At 44.8% G+C, this 15,392-nt stretch overlaps 1 protein-coding gene across 3 annotated transcripts in view; it reads right to left on the bottom strand.

Annotated features, from left to right (window-relative positions):
* Nucleotides 1-963: 963 nt before the first annotated feature.
* Nucleotides 964-15,392, bottom strand: part of RGL1 (ral guanine nucleotide dissociation stimulator like 1) — a 161,954-nt gene continuing 147,525 nt past the window's right edge. For 2 of the 3 annotated variants that reach the window (XM_057729175.1, XM_057729177.1), the window contains exons 15-18: nucleotides 14,951-15,137; nucleotides 10,845-11,099; nucleotides 6,217-6,331; nucleotides 964-3,349 (exon numbers count right to left, since the gene is read on the bottom strand). In XM_057729175.1, coding sequence (XP_057585158.1) covers nucleotides 3,162-3,349; nucleotides 6,217-6,331; nucleotides 10,845-11,099; nucleotides 14,951-15,137 — 745 coding nt within the window. In that variant the 3' untranslated portion in view covers nucleotides 964-3,161. The remainder of the gene's footprint in view (nucleotides 3,350-6,216; nucleotides 6,332-10,844; nucleotides 11,100-14,950; nucleotides 15,138-15,392) is intronic. The other variant, XM_057729176.1, reaches the window with a different exon arrangement.

The raw sequence follows: 15,392 nt of genomic DNA on the forward strand, positions 1-15,392 counted from the left end.
AGTGGAATTGTGGATACAGGTTGTAACTGATGCCACTGCAGCAGCTCTGTAGAAAAAGAGGGTTGGCATCACGGATATGTCTCAATACCACTGAAATCAGGACACGGAGCAATACTGTATGGCTTCCAATGCTCCTGTGCTGCATGGAAAATTTGAAAAGACTCCAAAGAAGGAAACTTTAAGACATTATTCCTTCAGGCAAAATGTCACCAAGCTGCTTCTAGAGGGAGGCAAAACAAGGGAACCCATTTTCTCAAATGATCTTGAAAATTAGTCACCTAGTGCCAGAGAAAGAAATCCCTTTTTTTTTTCCTGCCCATATTATCAGTTATTAAAACACCTACTTGGTGCTCTCCAATGTCCCACAAGGACTCAGAAAACTTGACAACTTGGATCCATGTAGGAATCCCTTTTTTTGGGAAGCAATGTGATGAAATGACAATGTGCATCTGTTGAATGAAGCTGGCTTCAGTCTGACTGCCCTTTGGGAAGACCTTGGTTTCCTTCCTCCACAGAGGCCCTCCCGGCTTCCAGAGCACCACGGATGGTTCCAAGAACTGTGCAGATGGTAGCAACTGGAGACTTGGGAAAGGCCGTGAGAAAGAAGGCAAAGTACTACCTTGGATCCCAGCTCTAAGTTTGATTTTGTACAAAGTGTCCCCAACCAGACTACTCCTGAGAATGCTATCCAGCAAGGCATCACACCTGATGACAGTTTCCTGAGATGTCATTCTTTCCCCTAAATACGCGACACTTGCCAGTGGAGAGGGTCCCTCCTAACTGTACCACTGGCTTTCCCTCTGCTCCCTCCAACTGAACCAGAGTGGGCTTCCAGAGTGTTTACTGACCTATCTGGACCCCAGATCCACCAGATTAATACGCCAGATGCAATCCCTTTGGGTCTGGCAGCACATGCTAACCAAGTCCCAAACCAGTTTATTAATTTGACCAAAGGGTAGACAGATGATGGAGATGCAGAAAGACAAGCATGCGAGCAGCGAGAAGTATCACCCGGCTGTCCACCAGGAAACAAATTCAAGACATTTAAAGTGGCATTAAATAAATGAGGTTATGTTTTCTCTACCTGTAACTTCCATTGTCTTCTAAAAAAAAAAGGAAAATATATACATATATATTTTACATTGCAGTATATAAATCTAGACGCTACATATACAGTATAAATACACAAGGGGAGCACATGGGCACAAAATGTATGTCTTGGTAGCTGCACTCTAAACCAGTCCAACAGTTCTACATTTTCTTTTTGACCTTCAAACCAAGAAATTCAGGCTGAGGCTACATTTCCTTCAATCCCCAGGATGTCTAACACCCTGGCCATCCGTCCTCCAAGCACAGAAGCACAAATTGAACCAGCCTCGCAAACAGAAAAAAAAAGTGCTTTTCAAGTAGTTGAAACCAGTTGGCCTTTACAATGCACAGTCTGACCTGGAAAGACCTAAAGGAAATCTGAGGCCTCCCTGGCTCACCCTCATTCTTTGGTCCACTGCCACAAGTCTCTAGACTTCCCCTGGTGTTGCTTGCAGATTTCACATGGCTACTTACATAACATAAATCACACATAACCTTTTGGATAGGTTAGGAAACCTATCGTACAGGATAGAAAAAAAAAAAAAAAGAAGGAAAGAAAAAGCTCCACATTACAACCTTGCACTTCATATCTGGGTTCATTCTTTATTTTTGGAATAAAAACTGGTATTTTGAGAATTTTTTCTTAAAAAGGACAACATTCTGAAAGTGCTTCTTACACACGTCAACATCCCACGTATGGCTTTGTAGTTCAAACCCCAGCACAGCTCAGATGTGGAAAGGAAAGGATGATGGCGTTACTGGAGACAAAAGTGTCACTTAACAGTGACACTGTGATACCAAGTGTGGGAACCTGGAAAAAAAAAAGTTATTGATTCCATCTGGAAGAATGTACCTCTTTAGAAATGATCTGGATAATATACAGAGCCCCATTTTTTTCCCCATGGCTAGGCACAGGAAGGCTATAAAAGTTAATAAGTAAAACAGGACCCTGCTCTCAGCAGGGAACTTCTTCTGAGGGGCTATTCACAGAGCAACGGCTGTTCGGAAATCTTTCACAGGCTCAAAATGATCAGATATGGTCAATCGCAGTAGAAATTTCTACACCTGAGGAACAAATTGCACATAATACAGAGGTGCTGCGCTCCAGATGGCAAAAGACTGCAGACGTGTAGTTTCACATGCAAAAGGCAATTGGGAAAAACAATGTAGTAGTGGCATTCTGAGACAGATCAGAGTCCAAGTGAGTCATCATCCTTTTGCGCCTTCTTTTCTGGCTGATAAGTTACCAAAGAACATGGCTATATGTGCAAGAATGATTGTGATATGTTCTTTAGGGGGGGAAACAAACAATGCAGTTGCCAGAAATCAAAATGGGCTGTCTTGCCTCCAGAGGGGTCACAACGGCTGGACCAGTGGCTCAGACGGGCCTCCGAAGCTGCTCCTCGCCCTCCCTGGGGTAGCAGAAATTGGCCAACGCAAGCAGAGGTCAAAGCCACTGGCTCCTCCAAACCCTTTCCGAGGTGGCTTTTCATTCAGCCCGTGGCAGTTCCCGCCTCTGCGATTGTTCTTTTCCGGTGGCACTTGATTGAGAAAGCAATCCTCTCCCTTTATAAAAATAGTTTGGACTCCTTATAATACTGGCACAAAGGACACTCTGTATTCCTAGGGTTGATTCCATTTACTTGGAAAGGTTTGAGACGAGGTTCTCAGTTCCTTCGATTTCCCTGTAAAAAAGTGACCTCGACTTCCCAGGCCATTGTGCAAATTTGTTTCTCCATAGTCCAGAATATCCCATAAGTCCCTCATATTTATATATATACACACACACATACCAAATATGTGTACATACACATATATAAACGTGGATAATTTTTGCATCTCGGTCTCAGATAGGTCAAAGAGAATCAGTGAATCGTTCATCCTTTTTGTGTCAAGTTCATCTCCGATTTCCCCTCAATGCCTATCATAGTGCCTTCCACACCAGAGGTACTCAATAAATATCTGTCCACATCACGAAAGATCTTCTAACACTGGGTGGTAGTTGCAATCACCACGGCCTGTTCTCAGCCCCACCCTACCTTTGGCAAGCAAGGGGCCACTGGTCTCTCCCTTCAGAGGGTGATTTTGCTGTGTCTGTTGCTCCAGCATCCCCGTTTAGCTGTCCTGGGCAACGTCAGGCTGGTCCGGCTACGCAGTTTTACTTGCTCTTCCACAGAGTTCTTTTTGCGTAAGATGAAGTCAAAGTTCACTTGGCTGTTCATGGCATAGAAGACGTTTGCCGAGTCTGGGATCACGAGCTCTAAAAAAGGTGAGGAAAGAGAAGGTAGTCAGCTTGAGGAGGTCAGCCCGGCACGGACCGTGGCAGGTGGAAATTTTGCCCAGACATGCATCTGGGACTATGGCCCTTTGTCCCTGGAATGTGAAGGGAACCAGACAATGGCGACCACTCACTTCTCCCAGATTGGTTCCAAGAATTTCCCAATCCCAATTTAAACAAACCTAAGTGCGAATCCTTAGAAATGTAAGCCATGAACAAAATGCTCAAATGCAGGATGTTTTAGCTGAAAGGAAGTACAGTAGGAAACAGAAGCCAAGAGAAGTTAAAAGACATTTCCAGGAGCACAGCTTGTCAGTGGCAGAACTGGGACCAGAACCCAGGTTTCCTACTGGGTTCCTACTGGCCTCCCATAGTCCATTTTCTACTCCACTATGCAGTTTTTCTCAGAGACTAAGCAAATCCAATGACATGAAGAAAAGGCAGAAAATCTACAGCATTTTCCAGAATACTTTACTTGGGATATCAAAATATTTTTTAATTAATCCCAAATCAAACTAGTATTTTACATCATTCGAGCCCTTGCTTCATTAAGAGCTTGCATTTTGTTTTAAGTTTTCTTATTTTTAATTTCCTCCAGAAAGTGTAAAGATATTCCAGAATTATCATAAAAGCTTGCATTTTAATATTAAAGGGCAACCAAATAAGACAGTATATATGTTAACATTTAAACTACTGCCTACTTCAATGACTCCCAACGAGACAGCTACAATTTCTGAACAAGGATTATTCCAAGTATGATATGAAGTTATTGAGCAAAGTGATTTAAATTCATTTTTATTTTTAAAAGAAGGTATATGCTGGGACTTCCCTGGTGGCACAGTGGTTCAGAAGCTGCCTGCCAAAGCAGGGGACGTGGGTTCGATCTCTGGTGCAGGAAGATCCCACATGCTGCAGAGCAACTAAGCCCATGTGCCACAACTACTAAGCCCACGTGCTGCAACTACTGAAGCCCACACACCTAGAGCCTGTGCTCCACAAGAGAAGCCACTACAATGAGAAGCCCGTGCATCACAATGGACAGTAGCCCCCGCTTGCCACAACTAGAGAAAAGCCCATGCACAGCAATGAAGACTCAACGCAGTCAATACATAAATAAATAAAAACTTTAAAAGTTTTTTTTTTTTTTTTTTAAAAAGAAGGTATATACTTTTTAGCACTCAGGGGTAATGGGTATCTTAAAAAACCAACAGGGAATGAAAAAGGTAAAATGTGCAAGTCTAGCTTTGTAACAGTGGGGTAAGAGAGGCAACCAGGAGAGGTATCTGATTGCAGAGCTGGATTAAGTAACATCAACCACTGAGATGCCACAGCAAGACTGATGCAATCAGGTTCTGAGTGACTCTGCTACATTTTGCACAAATATGCCATAAAGAATAATTCCCTTCAAGTGTCCCCCAGTCTCCTGCCCACATATTCCTGGGTCAGTAACAACTTACCTTACAGCTATATATCAGCATATCGCCAATAAAGTACACTGTCACAATCACCCCATGATACATGAGGAACCAGTAGGGTATTATCTCCACTTAACTAATTAAGCACCAAGGCCCAGGAGGTCAAGCAGCCCATCTGCCACCACACAGCTGGTGAACGAAGCGGGGACCCGGATGCCCTTCAGGACTCCTTGACCTTCACACCCATTGGCCTCACCTTGGTGTTGGTTTCTGGATGAAATGGTAAAACTCAAGAGACCACTTTTTAGGTTTAGATTTTTAACAGTTACTGTAGTAAAAGATCTAACTGAGCAAGGTTTTCCCCACAATCTAGGGCTCAGCTGGATGAATGAGAAAACTTCTAAGAGGTAGTTGAAAAAGGCTATTTTCTCAGAGGCTATAGTCTTTCATTTCTAGGAAAAGATATGATTCTAATTTCACCTACTCTTGTCTGGGCCCAAGATACAGCCCTGAGTGAGTTTTTTTTTTTTGGTCAAATGGCGTATGAATATCTGCTCCCGTCCCGTAGCCCCACCTCCTATACTTCTTTTCCTTTCTCGGGGGGATGCTGCTGGGGATGAGACACCTGCACGGGTCAGTGTTGCGTCTGTCAGCAGACAGGGCTGGCCTCAGGCAACAGGACTGGCTGCTCCTTCTGCACTTGGAAAAGAGGCTCACTCAGCCTGAGTCACGGATGGGACACGGTACAGAGGAGTTACCTACCAGCTTGCCTCCTCCTCTCAGCAAATACAACCCCGATTCAAACGAGCCAATCGATACATTTAGGGGGGTTACGCACCCAGAGTTTTCATAAAAGGGATTTCTTTAACTAATGGATTCCTAGGCAAACTGCAGCATTTCATATTCACTAGTTCTTTGCCTCAATAAGTGTGAGGTAAAGAACCTTCCAATCCTGATGTTAGAAGCTTTTGCTACTTGAAGATCAATCATCAATAAGGATGGACTGAAGGATAAGTTCTCATAAATGGTTAACTGAAACAATGAGGAATTATTGCATTTTAGGTCCACACACAACCTGGACACACATAACTGGGTAAGAGAGGTGCATGGCCATTCGCAAAGACGCCACAGACCCCGCCTGCCCCCAACCTCCTGACACAGGGAGGGGCCTCTTTCTACATGAATGCTTGACGAGAAGCTTACAGAGAATGGGCAGGAGGGATGTGCAGCAAAACTGCAGAAAACAACAAGGGCTGCTGGGGGCCCAGGGTGAGAGGCTTAATTCTGCAAGTGAGGTGATGGCAAGGCTCCCCACACAACTCCACCCTTGTGCCATGAAAGACCCTCACCCAATTCCATTTCAAAAAGACACTATATCCACTTGCCGTCTTCTCACACCGGGGCAGCCTGCCTCGAGAAGGAACACGTGCCCACCTTTGTCCTCCGAGATGACCTGCACCAGCTCGTACTCCTCAGCCGGGTCCGAGTCCAGGTTGTGCTTCAACATCGCCCTCTGAATCACTGCGGGGGTTTTATCCTGGCTTGTCAACTGGAGAGACAACGAAAGGGTGAGTGAAGCAGCTGGCTTCCTGCTTCCTGGAAGAGTTTTACTGACCTTCTTATTCTTGCTGTCTTGTGCCTTCCCGGGAGAAACGGCCTGGTGGAATGAGAAAGGACCAAGAGCCAGCGTGCGTGGGTTCCAGTCCTGGCTCCATCCTGAGATGACAGGTCACCTGCTCTCTTGTCACCTGCTCTCCTGGTCAGAGCCAGTGTCTTCCCCACCAACACAGAGAGACCCGGGTGCCCTGCCAGTTCCAACGGAGGTTCCGATGGAAGGATATACGTGAGGAATTGTGAAAAATGCACAGCGTTTTCAGTCCCAGGCCAATATTATCTTCACCCGTGGAGCACTGGTGACAACCTATGGGTCAGAATGGCCACGGCTCTGCACACTGACCATTGCAAAAAGCACAAGTGACTCTACAACCCAGGAATCCCACCCCGAGGTGTTTACCCACAGAAATGAAAGCATATGTCCATGAAAGGACCTGTACACAAATGTTCATAGCAGATTTATTCATAACAGCCCCAAACTGGAATCAACCTGAATCTCCATCAACAGGAGGACAGGGGAAGATGAAGACAGTGCAGTGTGTTCGCAGTGGAGCAGCTACAGGGAGCTGGGAACTGAGACATGCGACAACATGAGGCACCGCACAGACATTGTGAGGAGCCAGGGAAACCTGGCACAGAAGCTGCGCTGCAGGGGTCTGTTCTTTCAGAGACAGGCCAGCTTAACCTGTGGGGTTACAAAACTAGCCAACCTTATCTTCAATGAAGCTTACAGCAGGATCAAAGGGGCATAAGGGAATCTGGGGGGGTGTGGGTGTGTGAAAAATGTCATTTACCTAGACTGGGGTGGTGGTTCTATAACATAAGCATACACATATAACCATATACATACATATATACATATATATGGTTATAATTATAAAAGCCCAAAGAACGGAACACTTCAGATCTGTCTGTAATTGTATGTACATTATGCTTCAATAAAAAAGAGCTTCTAAGTGTTTAAAAATAATAAATCTAACATTTTTTAAAGTACACGTCAAGGCTCCTCTCACCCCAACTCTCCCCTACATCTCTGCCCATCAGCCAACTACTTTCAGGATGCTCAGAGCAACAGGAAAAGGGGGATGACTTATGTACTATCCCTTAGGTGATTTCTTTAAATTTGAAAGAAAGCAAATGAAAATACAGATTATTCTTACTTAAAAATAAAAGCTGTTCTCATCAAGAGGTAAGAGGAGAGACAGCCAAAAAAAGAAGACGACGAAGCCATAGTAGTCTGATTTCTTCCAAGAAACTGTCATTGGGAGCCTGAGGACGTCCGGGCCCACAGGCCTCCCTCTGATCTGGGGCTGCAGCTGTATCTGTGATTCAGTAAACAACATGCATTACCATGGGGTCTCTGTAAGTGACAAAAACCTTGCTCAAGGGTCTGTTACCAAAACATCTGGCACATCCTTATACAAGGGAGAAACAGATGCACACAAAATTGTAAAGGAGGAAAATAATTTTTTCTTTTTATAATCGAAAGGAAGTACTCCCACAGCTAGATCAAACTGGTCCAGGAGGATAAAAAGCTAGAGGAAAAGGTCACCATTTGGGGGATGGTTGTTGGGTTAAGGTGGTTAATGTTGTCAGCTTTAAACCTACTTAAGGAGAAAACCAGGCTGCCCTTATTTTATCTTAAACCTCCCCAGGTGTGTCCAAACAAGGATGGGCTGGCCAAGGGCTTTCTTTGCGTGTCTGTTACTTTGTGCCATAAAAGCTACTGCAGGGAACTGATGATCACAGACAGTACTGACAGCTCACCATGCAGCCTTACGCTGATACGCCAAGCCACCACTGCCCAGCAGGAACATGGAATGGGAGGCTCACCTGTAATTGTAAATATCTAGTAGCCACACTGAAATTTTTTTCAAAAGGGAAACTTTAATATTTTACTTAATCCAATATATCCAAAGTATTATATCAGCATAGAATCAATCCAAAACTGTTAATAAGATATTTTACCTTCTCATTATTATTATTTTGGGGGACTAAGTCTTCAGATATCTGGTGTGTTTAATTTCACACTTACAGCATATCTCAATTTGGACTTTACCCATTTCCAATACTCAACCACCACACGTGGCTGGTGGTTACGATACTGAACGATGCTTGGGTGTCACCTTCATACACCTTAAATAGGAACATGAAACGTTCCCTGTGTCCTTCCCTGAGGTTAGTTTCCTAACGCCGCAGGCTGGGCCTCTTTTTGAAAGATCAGACCCCGGCAGGATGTGGTATCTCTGGTTTCTTTGGCTCAACATGGTGTTTAACAGATTCAACCACATAGCTGCATGTTCAGTTCTCAGTTCCTTTTAGTTCAGAGACACCATAGTTACACAGCCGGCATTTACTTCCCCGTTGGCATATGTGAGAGACGTCATGTGAATCAACCACCCTGAAAATACAATAAGAACACTGACGACTGCCTGGTGGCTCCCCTTCCTCTCTGACACTCCTTTATCAGCCCCTCCCTCACCACCATGTGGGTTCCGTCTCAGCCTTCCCTCGCTCCCTGCATGACCGCATCCACTCGGCGGGGCTGGACAACCCCCAGCGTCCGACCCCAGCACCAGCCTTGCACCAACTGTGTTTCTGACCATCTCCTAGGTGATGCCACCTGGATGTCCTATGGTGACCTCCAATTTAAGTGCACCCCAAACCTCCTCCTCTAGTAGTTACATCGCACTTGACGGGACCACCAACCATCCAGCTGCCCGGACAACATTTAGTCCTCCCTCTTCCACTCCCCCACAACGGTAACCAAAAAGCTGATGACTAAATGGATGGATTCCACAATTCTACCTTACAAAAATCCATATCATCTACAATATTTCCACCTCCATCACTAATAAGGGACTAGAGTTAATGGATGTTACCCTCTGTAACTATAACACGATTCAGTTTTCTGGCACCTGTAATTAAAAGGAAAACGTTGTATTTGCAAACTGATTTCAAAGACACACCTTTAGTGAAGGTAATTGTTAAATGAGTTTGTGTCTAAGGAATATTATATTAAAATGAGTTTTATATTTAGCTATGATTTTGCCACAGATACAAAAATACTTTTATAACACATGCAATGTGTAAAAAATTTCAGGCGACAACCTAGGTATACAAGACACGTGACTCTTTACTTTTATACTAAACTAATATTCTTTTGGGAAGTTCTCATATATCATGACAAAAAAAAAAAATCCATATCATCTCCAGCCACATGACCATCATGCAAACCCTTATCACCTCCTACATGGAATATGATGGCAGCTTCTAACTTGCTCCCCCACCTCCAATCTACCCCCTGCACTTCTGAATCAGGTCTCCACAATGCCAGCTACTTCTCTAAAGAACAAATCTGATCACTACCTGAAAGCCTTCGATAAGACTCTACTGCCTGCAGGATTAACGCAAACCCCTTCATGTGGCCCGCAGGCCCTTTACAATCTGACCTGACCGCTATTCAGGCATTTAATGCGTTCTGAAAAATGCTTTGTGATCTCCTGTTTGATTATAAGTTCCTCAAAGACAGAAACATCTCATTCATCTCCCTATTCCCAAAGCCTGGTCCAATGACTCGTACACAACTAATGTTCAGGAAATATTTTGCTGATTCAGTGAATGCTTTAGTAAAGCTTTTCTTTAGACGTTAAAAGACAGTAGTGCCTCCTTATCACTTACATCATATTCAGAGCTGAGCTGATAAACAGTCAGTGTGCCCTCAAAGGAGGCAAGTGATGAAGGCGCAGAGAGATGCAAGATTTACACTTTACTGTGGGATTTTACTGCAAAGGAGAGTTTGCTTTTCCATACATGATATGTCCTTTACGATAAGAAGTCTATTCTTGTAATAAACACAGCAGACCCTACACAGCCAAGGTTATTACCAGAAGAGGCTCTGCATGTATTCCAAAAAGACTGCCATTATTCAACACATTTTTGGGACTGTGCTCAGAAACACAGTTTTTACAAGAAGCTCAAAAAGCTCAGTCCCATTTATTTATAAGCATAGTTCCTCATGGACACAAACTGTATGTCCAGCTGATCATCCACTTTACTAAGTCTGACTCCAAATGACTAAAGGAGAAAACTCTGCCACCACCGAGGACATTGCTAAGAATGCGTGGCAACTCAATTATAAATGCAGACACGTTAATGCCCAGGAAGACCTCCAAGGAGGCGTGCAGCAGTGGCATCTTCCCTGGGATACATTTACATAGTCATCTCAACGGTGACACTGACCTGGATGAATGAGGTTTAGCAACTTTTAAGATGTAAAAATTATACCCTACATGCACTGCTGGTTAGCAGATTTTTATACATTATGAGTCTGTACCCAGGGAGACTGTGGCACGGAGTCACGTGGTGCGTACTCATCTTGTGTGAATGCACGCGCATGTGCTGACGCGGCTCGTGAGTACCTGGGGGTGTCGGTCTGGGCGCCTTACCATGATGCTCTTGTACATGTTGCCATTGTTGTCCTCTATGCTGATGCGGATTATGCAGGTGTCCTCGTTCTGCTGGTTGTAAACGGGGGGCAGCACTGTCGAGGTAATGGATGTCACGGAGACAGAGCGCTTGTGGATTTTCGGGTTGTTGTTGCAGGACGGCGGGGAGGAGAGGGGGTTCATCAAGGACGACATCCCTGAGGAAGTTGTGTCCATGGAATGGATGGAGGAACAGGAGGAGGAGGACTCGGAGAGCTGGAAGAGTAACCACACCCCAGAAGGAAACACAACTATTAGAACCTTGGTCCACGGTGTGCTTCCCAAGTTGCAAAGCAGAGGTCGATGTGGAGACTAATAAACTTGAATTATTTCCTCCACAACAGCCCACAGCACACACGGGTCTTGTTTCTGGTGGAAGCACCCCCACGACAGACGCCTGTCAGTAACTCGGTGCTCCGCTGAATCTCTACACCGCGGGAGGCAAGGTCGTCCTCTCGTTTCCCTAGCCTTTAGCTGCTCTGAAGGAGGTTAACCAGCAGATGGCAGCAGATACCAGAAACGCGAGGCAATACAGGCTCTCAAAGGAAGCCAGAGGCTTACAGGGCAGGGGGAAAGCCCGGTCCTACTGCCACAAGCAGGAAGGATGCTTGACCTCCCGACAGAGATCATTTCTATTGTGATTCCGCTTCACTGTCAGATTTTGGAGCAGGAGAGAAATGGCTGTATTTTAGAAGTTTTTAAGATAAGGACCACAAATTATCCAGCTCTGCATAGAACGTTAGCCCTGGAAAGCTGCCTAGAGATCACCGGGCCCCACTCCCTTTCTGCTGCTGAGGAGCCTGAGGCCACAGGGGTTGACGGCTCCATCAGGATGTGCTCTCAAGTCTCCTGACTCCCACAGCCAGGTTCACAGAGCGAGGGCATAGCCAAGGCCAAGTGTGCGGTGGATGATAACGTGGTGAATGAACCCAGCACACCACTGCCTCAGGGGCGCTCAGCACGGCGAGGCTCGTGGTGAGCGTTCAGATATCGCACCGCATTTTAGTCTCACAACTGTCTTGTGAACAAAATTCAGAGCACTATAAATACGAGGGAAACACACTTCAAAGAAAGAGAGTGACCTGCCCAAGGGAACACAGCCTACACTTGCCACGTTTGCTTAGAGAACCAACTGCACACATCTTCATGTTGTATATCAAGGGTAATTAACGAGTGAGGTACGAGAGTCACTGTGTTTTTCTTATTAACAACAAGGTTCTTATATGTATAACACCAATTACCCAAGACACAGGACTCCCCCCACTCACTCGGTGGTATTCCCCAAAAAATCATTAATTGAATCCTTTAAAATATCAATTCTTATTAGAGAAAATTACAAATAATTTCTCAGAATGAGCTAAGCTAAATTATACCATATTAATCCAATAAAATAATCTGGAAGTTATTTTAAAAATAAACAACTTACTAATTTCTTGCATACTCATCTACCTTGCCATGGAAACAAAGTACGGAAATTTAGCTTTCTGATTATCTGGCTTCCAAGTAAAATGCAGTCTACTCTATTTTATTTCCTATGAACTTCCTTTTCCTATGGCATAACCGTACATTAAATAACTGTACATTAATTTCAACTGCATCATTAGTTTAATTAGACCCAGCAAGCTGGTGTGACAAGTCTGATACGCAGGAGTTTAACTGTGGCTCTATCATAGCATAGGTTATTTTTTTTTTCTTAGCTTCCCAAGTGAATCAACTTAGTGGCTCAATTTGAGGGCTAACTGATGGTGGACAATTTTAACAGTTTGATTGGTATACCACACAGTAGCCAAGAGGGTCCACTTTCCAATTACTGTTTCAATTTTTCTCCCCTTCTCTTTCCTCCACATAAATCCTTTTTCCTTTGTTAGATTTTTCCATGATTTTAATGCCATTTACATTTAAGATAAAGCCTTGAAGATGCCTGGGTTACAGAACCATTAAACGGACCACCTCATGAGCCCAAATTCTTACTGGGAATTTAAGTAGTGTGGAGCAAATGTGAAATAAATATTTAGAAACCAGGACCAGGGGAATGAAGAAAAAGGAAAGCAAATTACACTTTACTCCCAACAGCGACCTCACAGTGCAACCAGTGGGAAAGGCAGGGTGGGCGTGCAGGGCTGCAGGACCTCAGGGTAGGGAGGGGCTGTGGAGGTCCCCGGGGCCAGCCAAGCCCTGAGCAGAACCAAGGCCTTTCTAGTTAACATTTGGGGCTTTTGCAGCCCAGCAACTACTTGCATCCAATTCAATTACTCATTTTTAAACCCACAGAAATTTGTAACTCTGGGAAAGGTTCATCCAAAGAATTAAAATTCATGACTTGTGCAAGAAATTAAAGGACCAGTGTGACAAGGGAGGAGACGAAAAGGCTGCAGCAAGGGGTGTGCATGGGACACACGTGGAGCTTCTGCAGAGCTCTCTAAAAGGGATGAGCTGGACTTGTGTGCACGTCCACTGCACCGACAGATGTAAATGTGATTCCACCTCCTTCCTGGAAAGGGATAAATCCCACAAAGATGTGGGCGATAGCTTCGTTGTCACTGTGGTACAACGTCCATCATCAGAAATGGGGCCTACGAAGCCTAAGACCCAGTCAAAAGGTAAATGATGAGATGTCACTCCAGATTTTGACAAATTCAGTGCTGAGTGTCAAGTCATGGAGGATGATTCCATCCCTGGTTAAGGAGATGTGCCTGAGAGAACAGCCAGTCCGTGGGTGTCTGCAGAGCTTTCCTTCAATATTTGGAGCATTAAAGATGTGTCTCCAGATTTCAGAGCAGTAAGGTGAGAAACCCCGCTGGGGCAGCATCTGAGTCATCTCAGATGTAACGAGCCCTTCCTGGATTGGCTACTCTGTGACAAGGTCACCTGAGGGCTCCCACATTGCTGCTGGTGCTTATAATACAACATGAAACAGCACACACACCTCCTTGCAGGATGGCAGATACAAACAAAAGGAAGGAATTGCTACCAACACTCTACTTCACTGGCCTAAGCATAAGCTAAGGGGCCGGCAGTCGCTTACACAGCAAGTCTGGCCAGCCAAGATCCTCCCCAGAATGGTGCAAGTTCTAGTCACGTCACAGCTTGACATCTCTGATCCAAGCTCCTTGACCAACAGACTGAAGCAGGTGTGTACAGAAGATGAAGGTGGGTCTTTTGTTTTCTTTTCACTTACTTATGCAGCCATGGAAAGTGAAGACTCTCTCTGGGAACTCCTTTATCACCTCTCCTCACTTTCCCTTTTGGGGGACATGGTGATTGTATCCTGACTACCAATTCCTCACCCTCCCCTGCATCCACACCCGCTGCCCTGTGACCCCACAGTTCCTCCCACAAGAAGTGGAGTATAGTTCCCCACTTCATCTATTTATGTGGGATTTGGCCACATAATTTGCTTTGGCCAACAAATTTTGGTAGACAGAACCCAAGTGGAGGCTTATTATGTGCTTGCAGGGCTAGGATTGCCCTCTTGCTCATCCAATTTAGCACGCTAAGAGCATGCCCTCGGTGGCTCCTTATTCCAAAAACAAGAGGTAGGTAGAGAACACCTGGACCAAACCCCTGGCCTAGGGCCAAGCCCAACCCAAACCAACCAACCTAAAGATGCAGAACACAGAATAAATGGTTGTTGTTTAAGGTCACTGCATTTTGGAGTGGTTTGCTCTACAGCATTATTGTGGTAAACAGCCTGGCTGAGACAACATATGACACTGAGAAAAAGGACACATCTTTGGCTCTTGACTTTTTGCTCCTTCTAAGAAAATTCTCCATCTCTCGAATAAAGTGTAGCTCATGTTACAAGTCACAGTCCTTTGGTTGCCTCTGGATGTAGGAATGGAACAATATTTCAAAAGACTCAGTGAATGAACCAACAGGCTCATCGCTTCTGGACAAGTTGCTATAAGGAATGAGTCCCCAGATTGAACTCTGCTTTTAACACCTCTTAAAAAACACGACCTGCAAAATGCTATAGAGTGATCAACTGGAAAATAAACCTTCCTCACGTAGCAAACACGAGGTCAGGTACCTGCATAAGGAATTAGGGCCAGGGGTTAAGCATATACCTTTTTTTGAGGCTCATCAGGTGTGTCCATGGGAGTGATGGAGCCCTCCTCTGCCTCTGAGTGGTTTGACTCGCAGGATGACACACTGACGGAGTCCATGCTCTCACCAGAGCTCCCGCTGGCAGTGGACTTGGGCTGCTCTTTGGTGGGAGTGCTACTGGTGATAATGTCCGACCCCAGAAACAGTCTGCAGAAAACATAATGCCATGCATTCGGGCTCTTACAAACCTGGAATCCATGATTAAATGAATATTTTTGTGTTAATTAAGTCCTTGATGTTTTCTCAGTCTTGTGTGCCCTGTCATTATTACTTTAGGAAAACATTTACTACAAAATTTCTAACGGATCACAGTAAACATCTTGTCCCAATAGGTTATTTCTAACCTCAAAGAACACACAGATTGCTTAGCTGAATGGAGGGGCCATATTAATCTGGGGTCTT

Source organism: Hippopotamus amphibius, chromosome 3 (assembly GCF_030028045.1).
Source record: "Hippopotamus amphibius kiboko isolate mHipAmp2 chromosome 3, mHipAmp2.hap2, whole genome shotgun sequence".
Lineage (NCBI taxonomy): Eukaryota > Metazoa > Chordata > Mammalia > Artiodactyla > Hippopotamidae > Hippopotamus > Hippopotamus amphibius.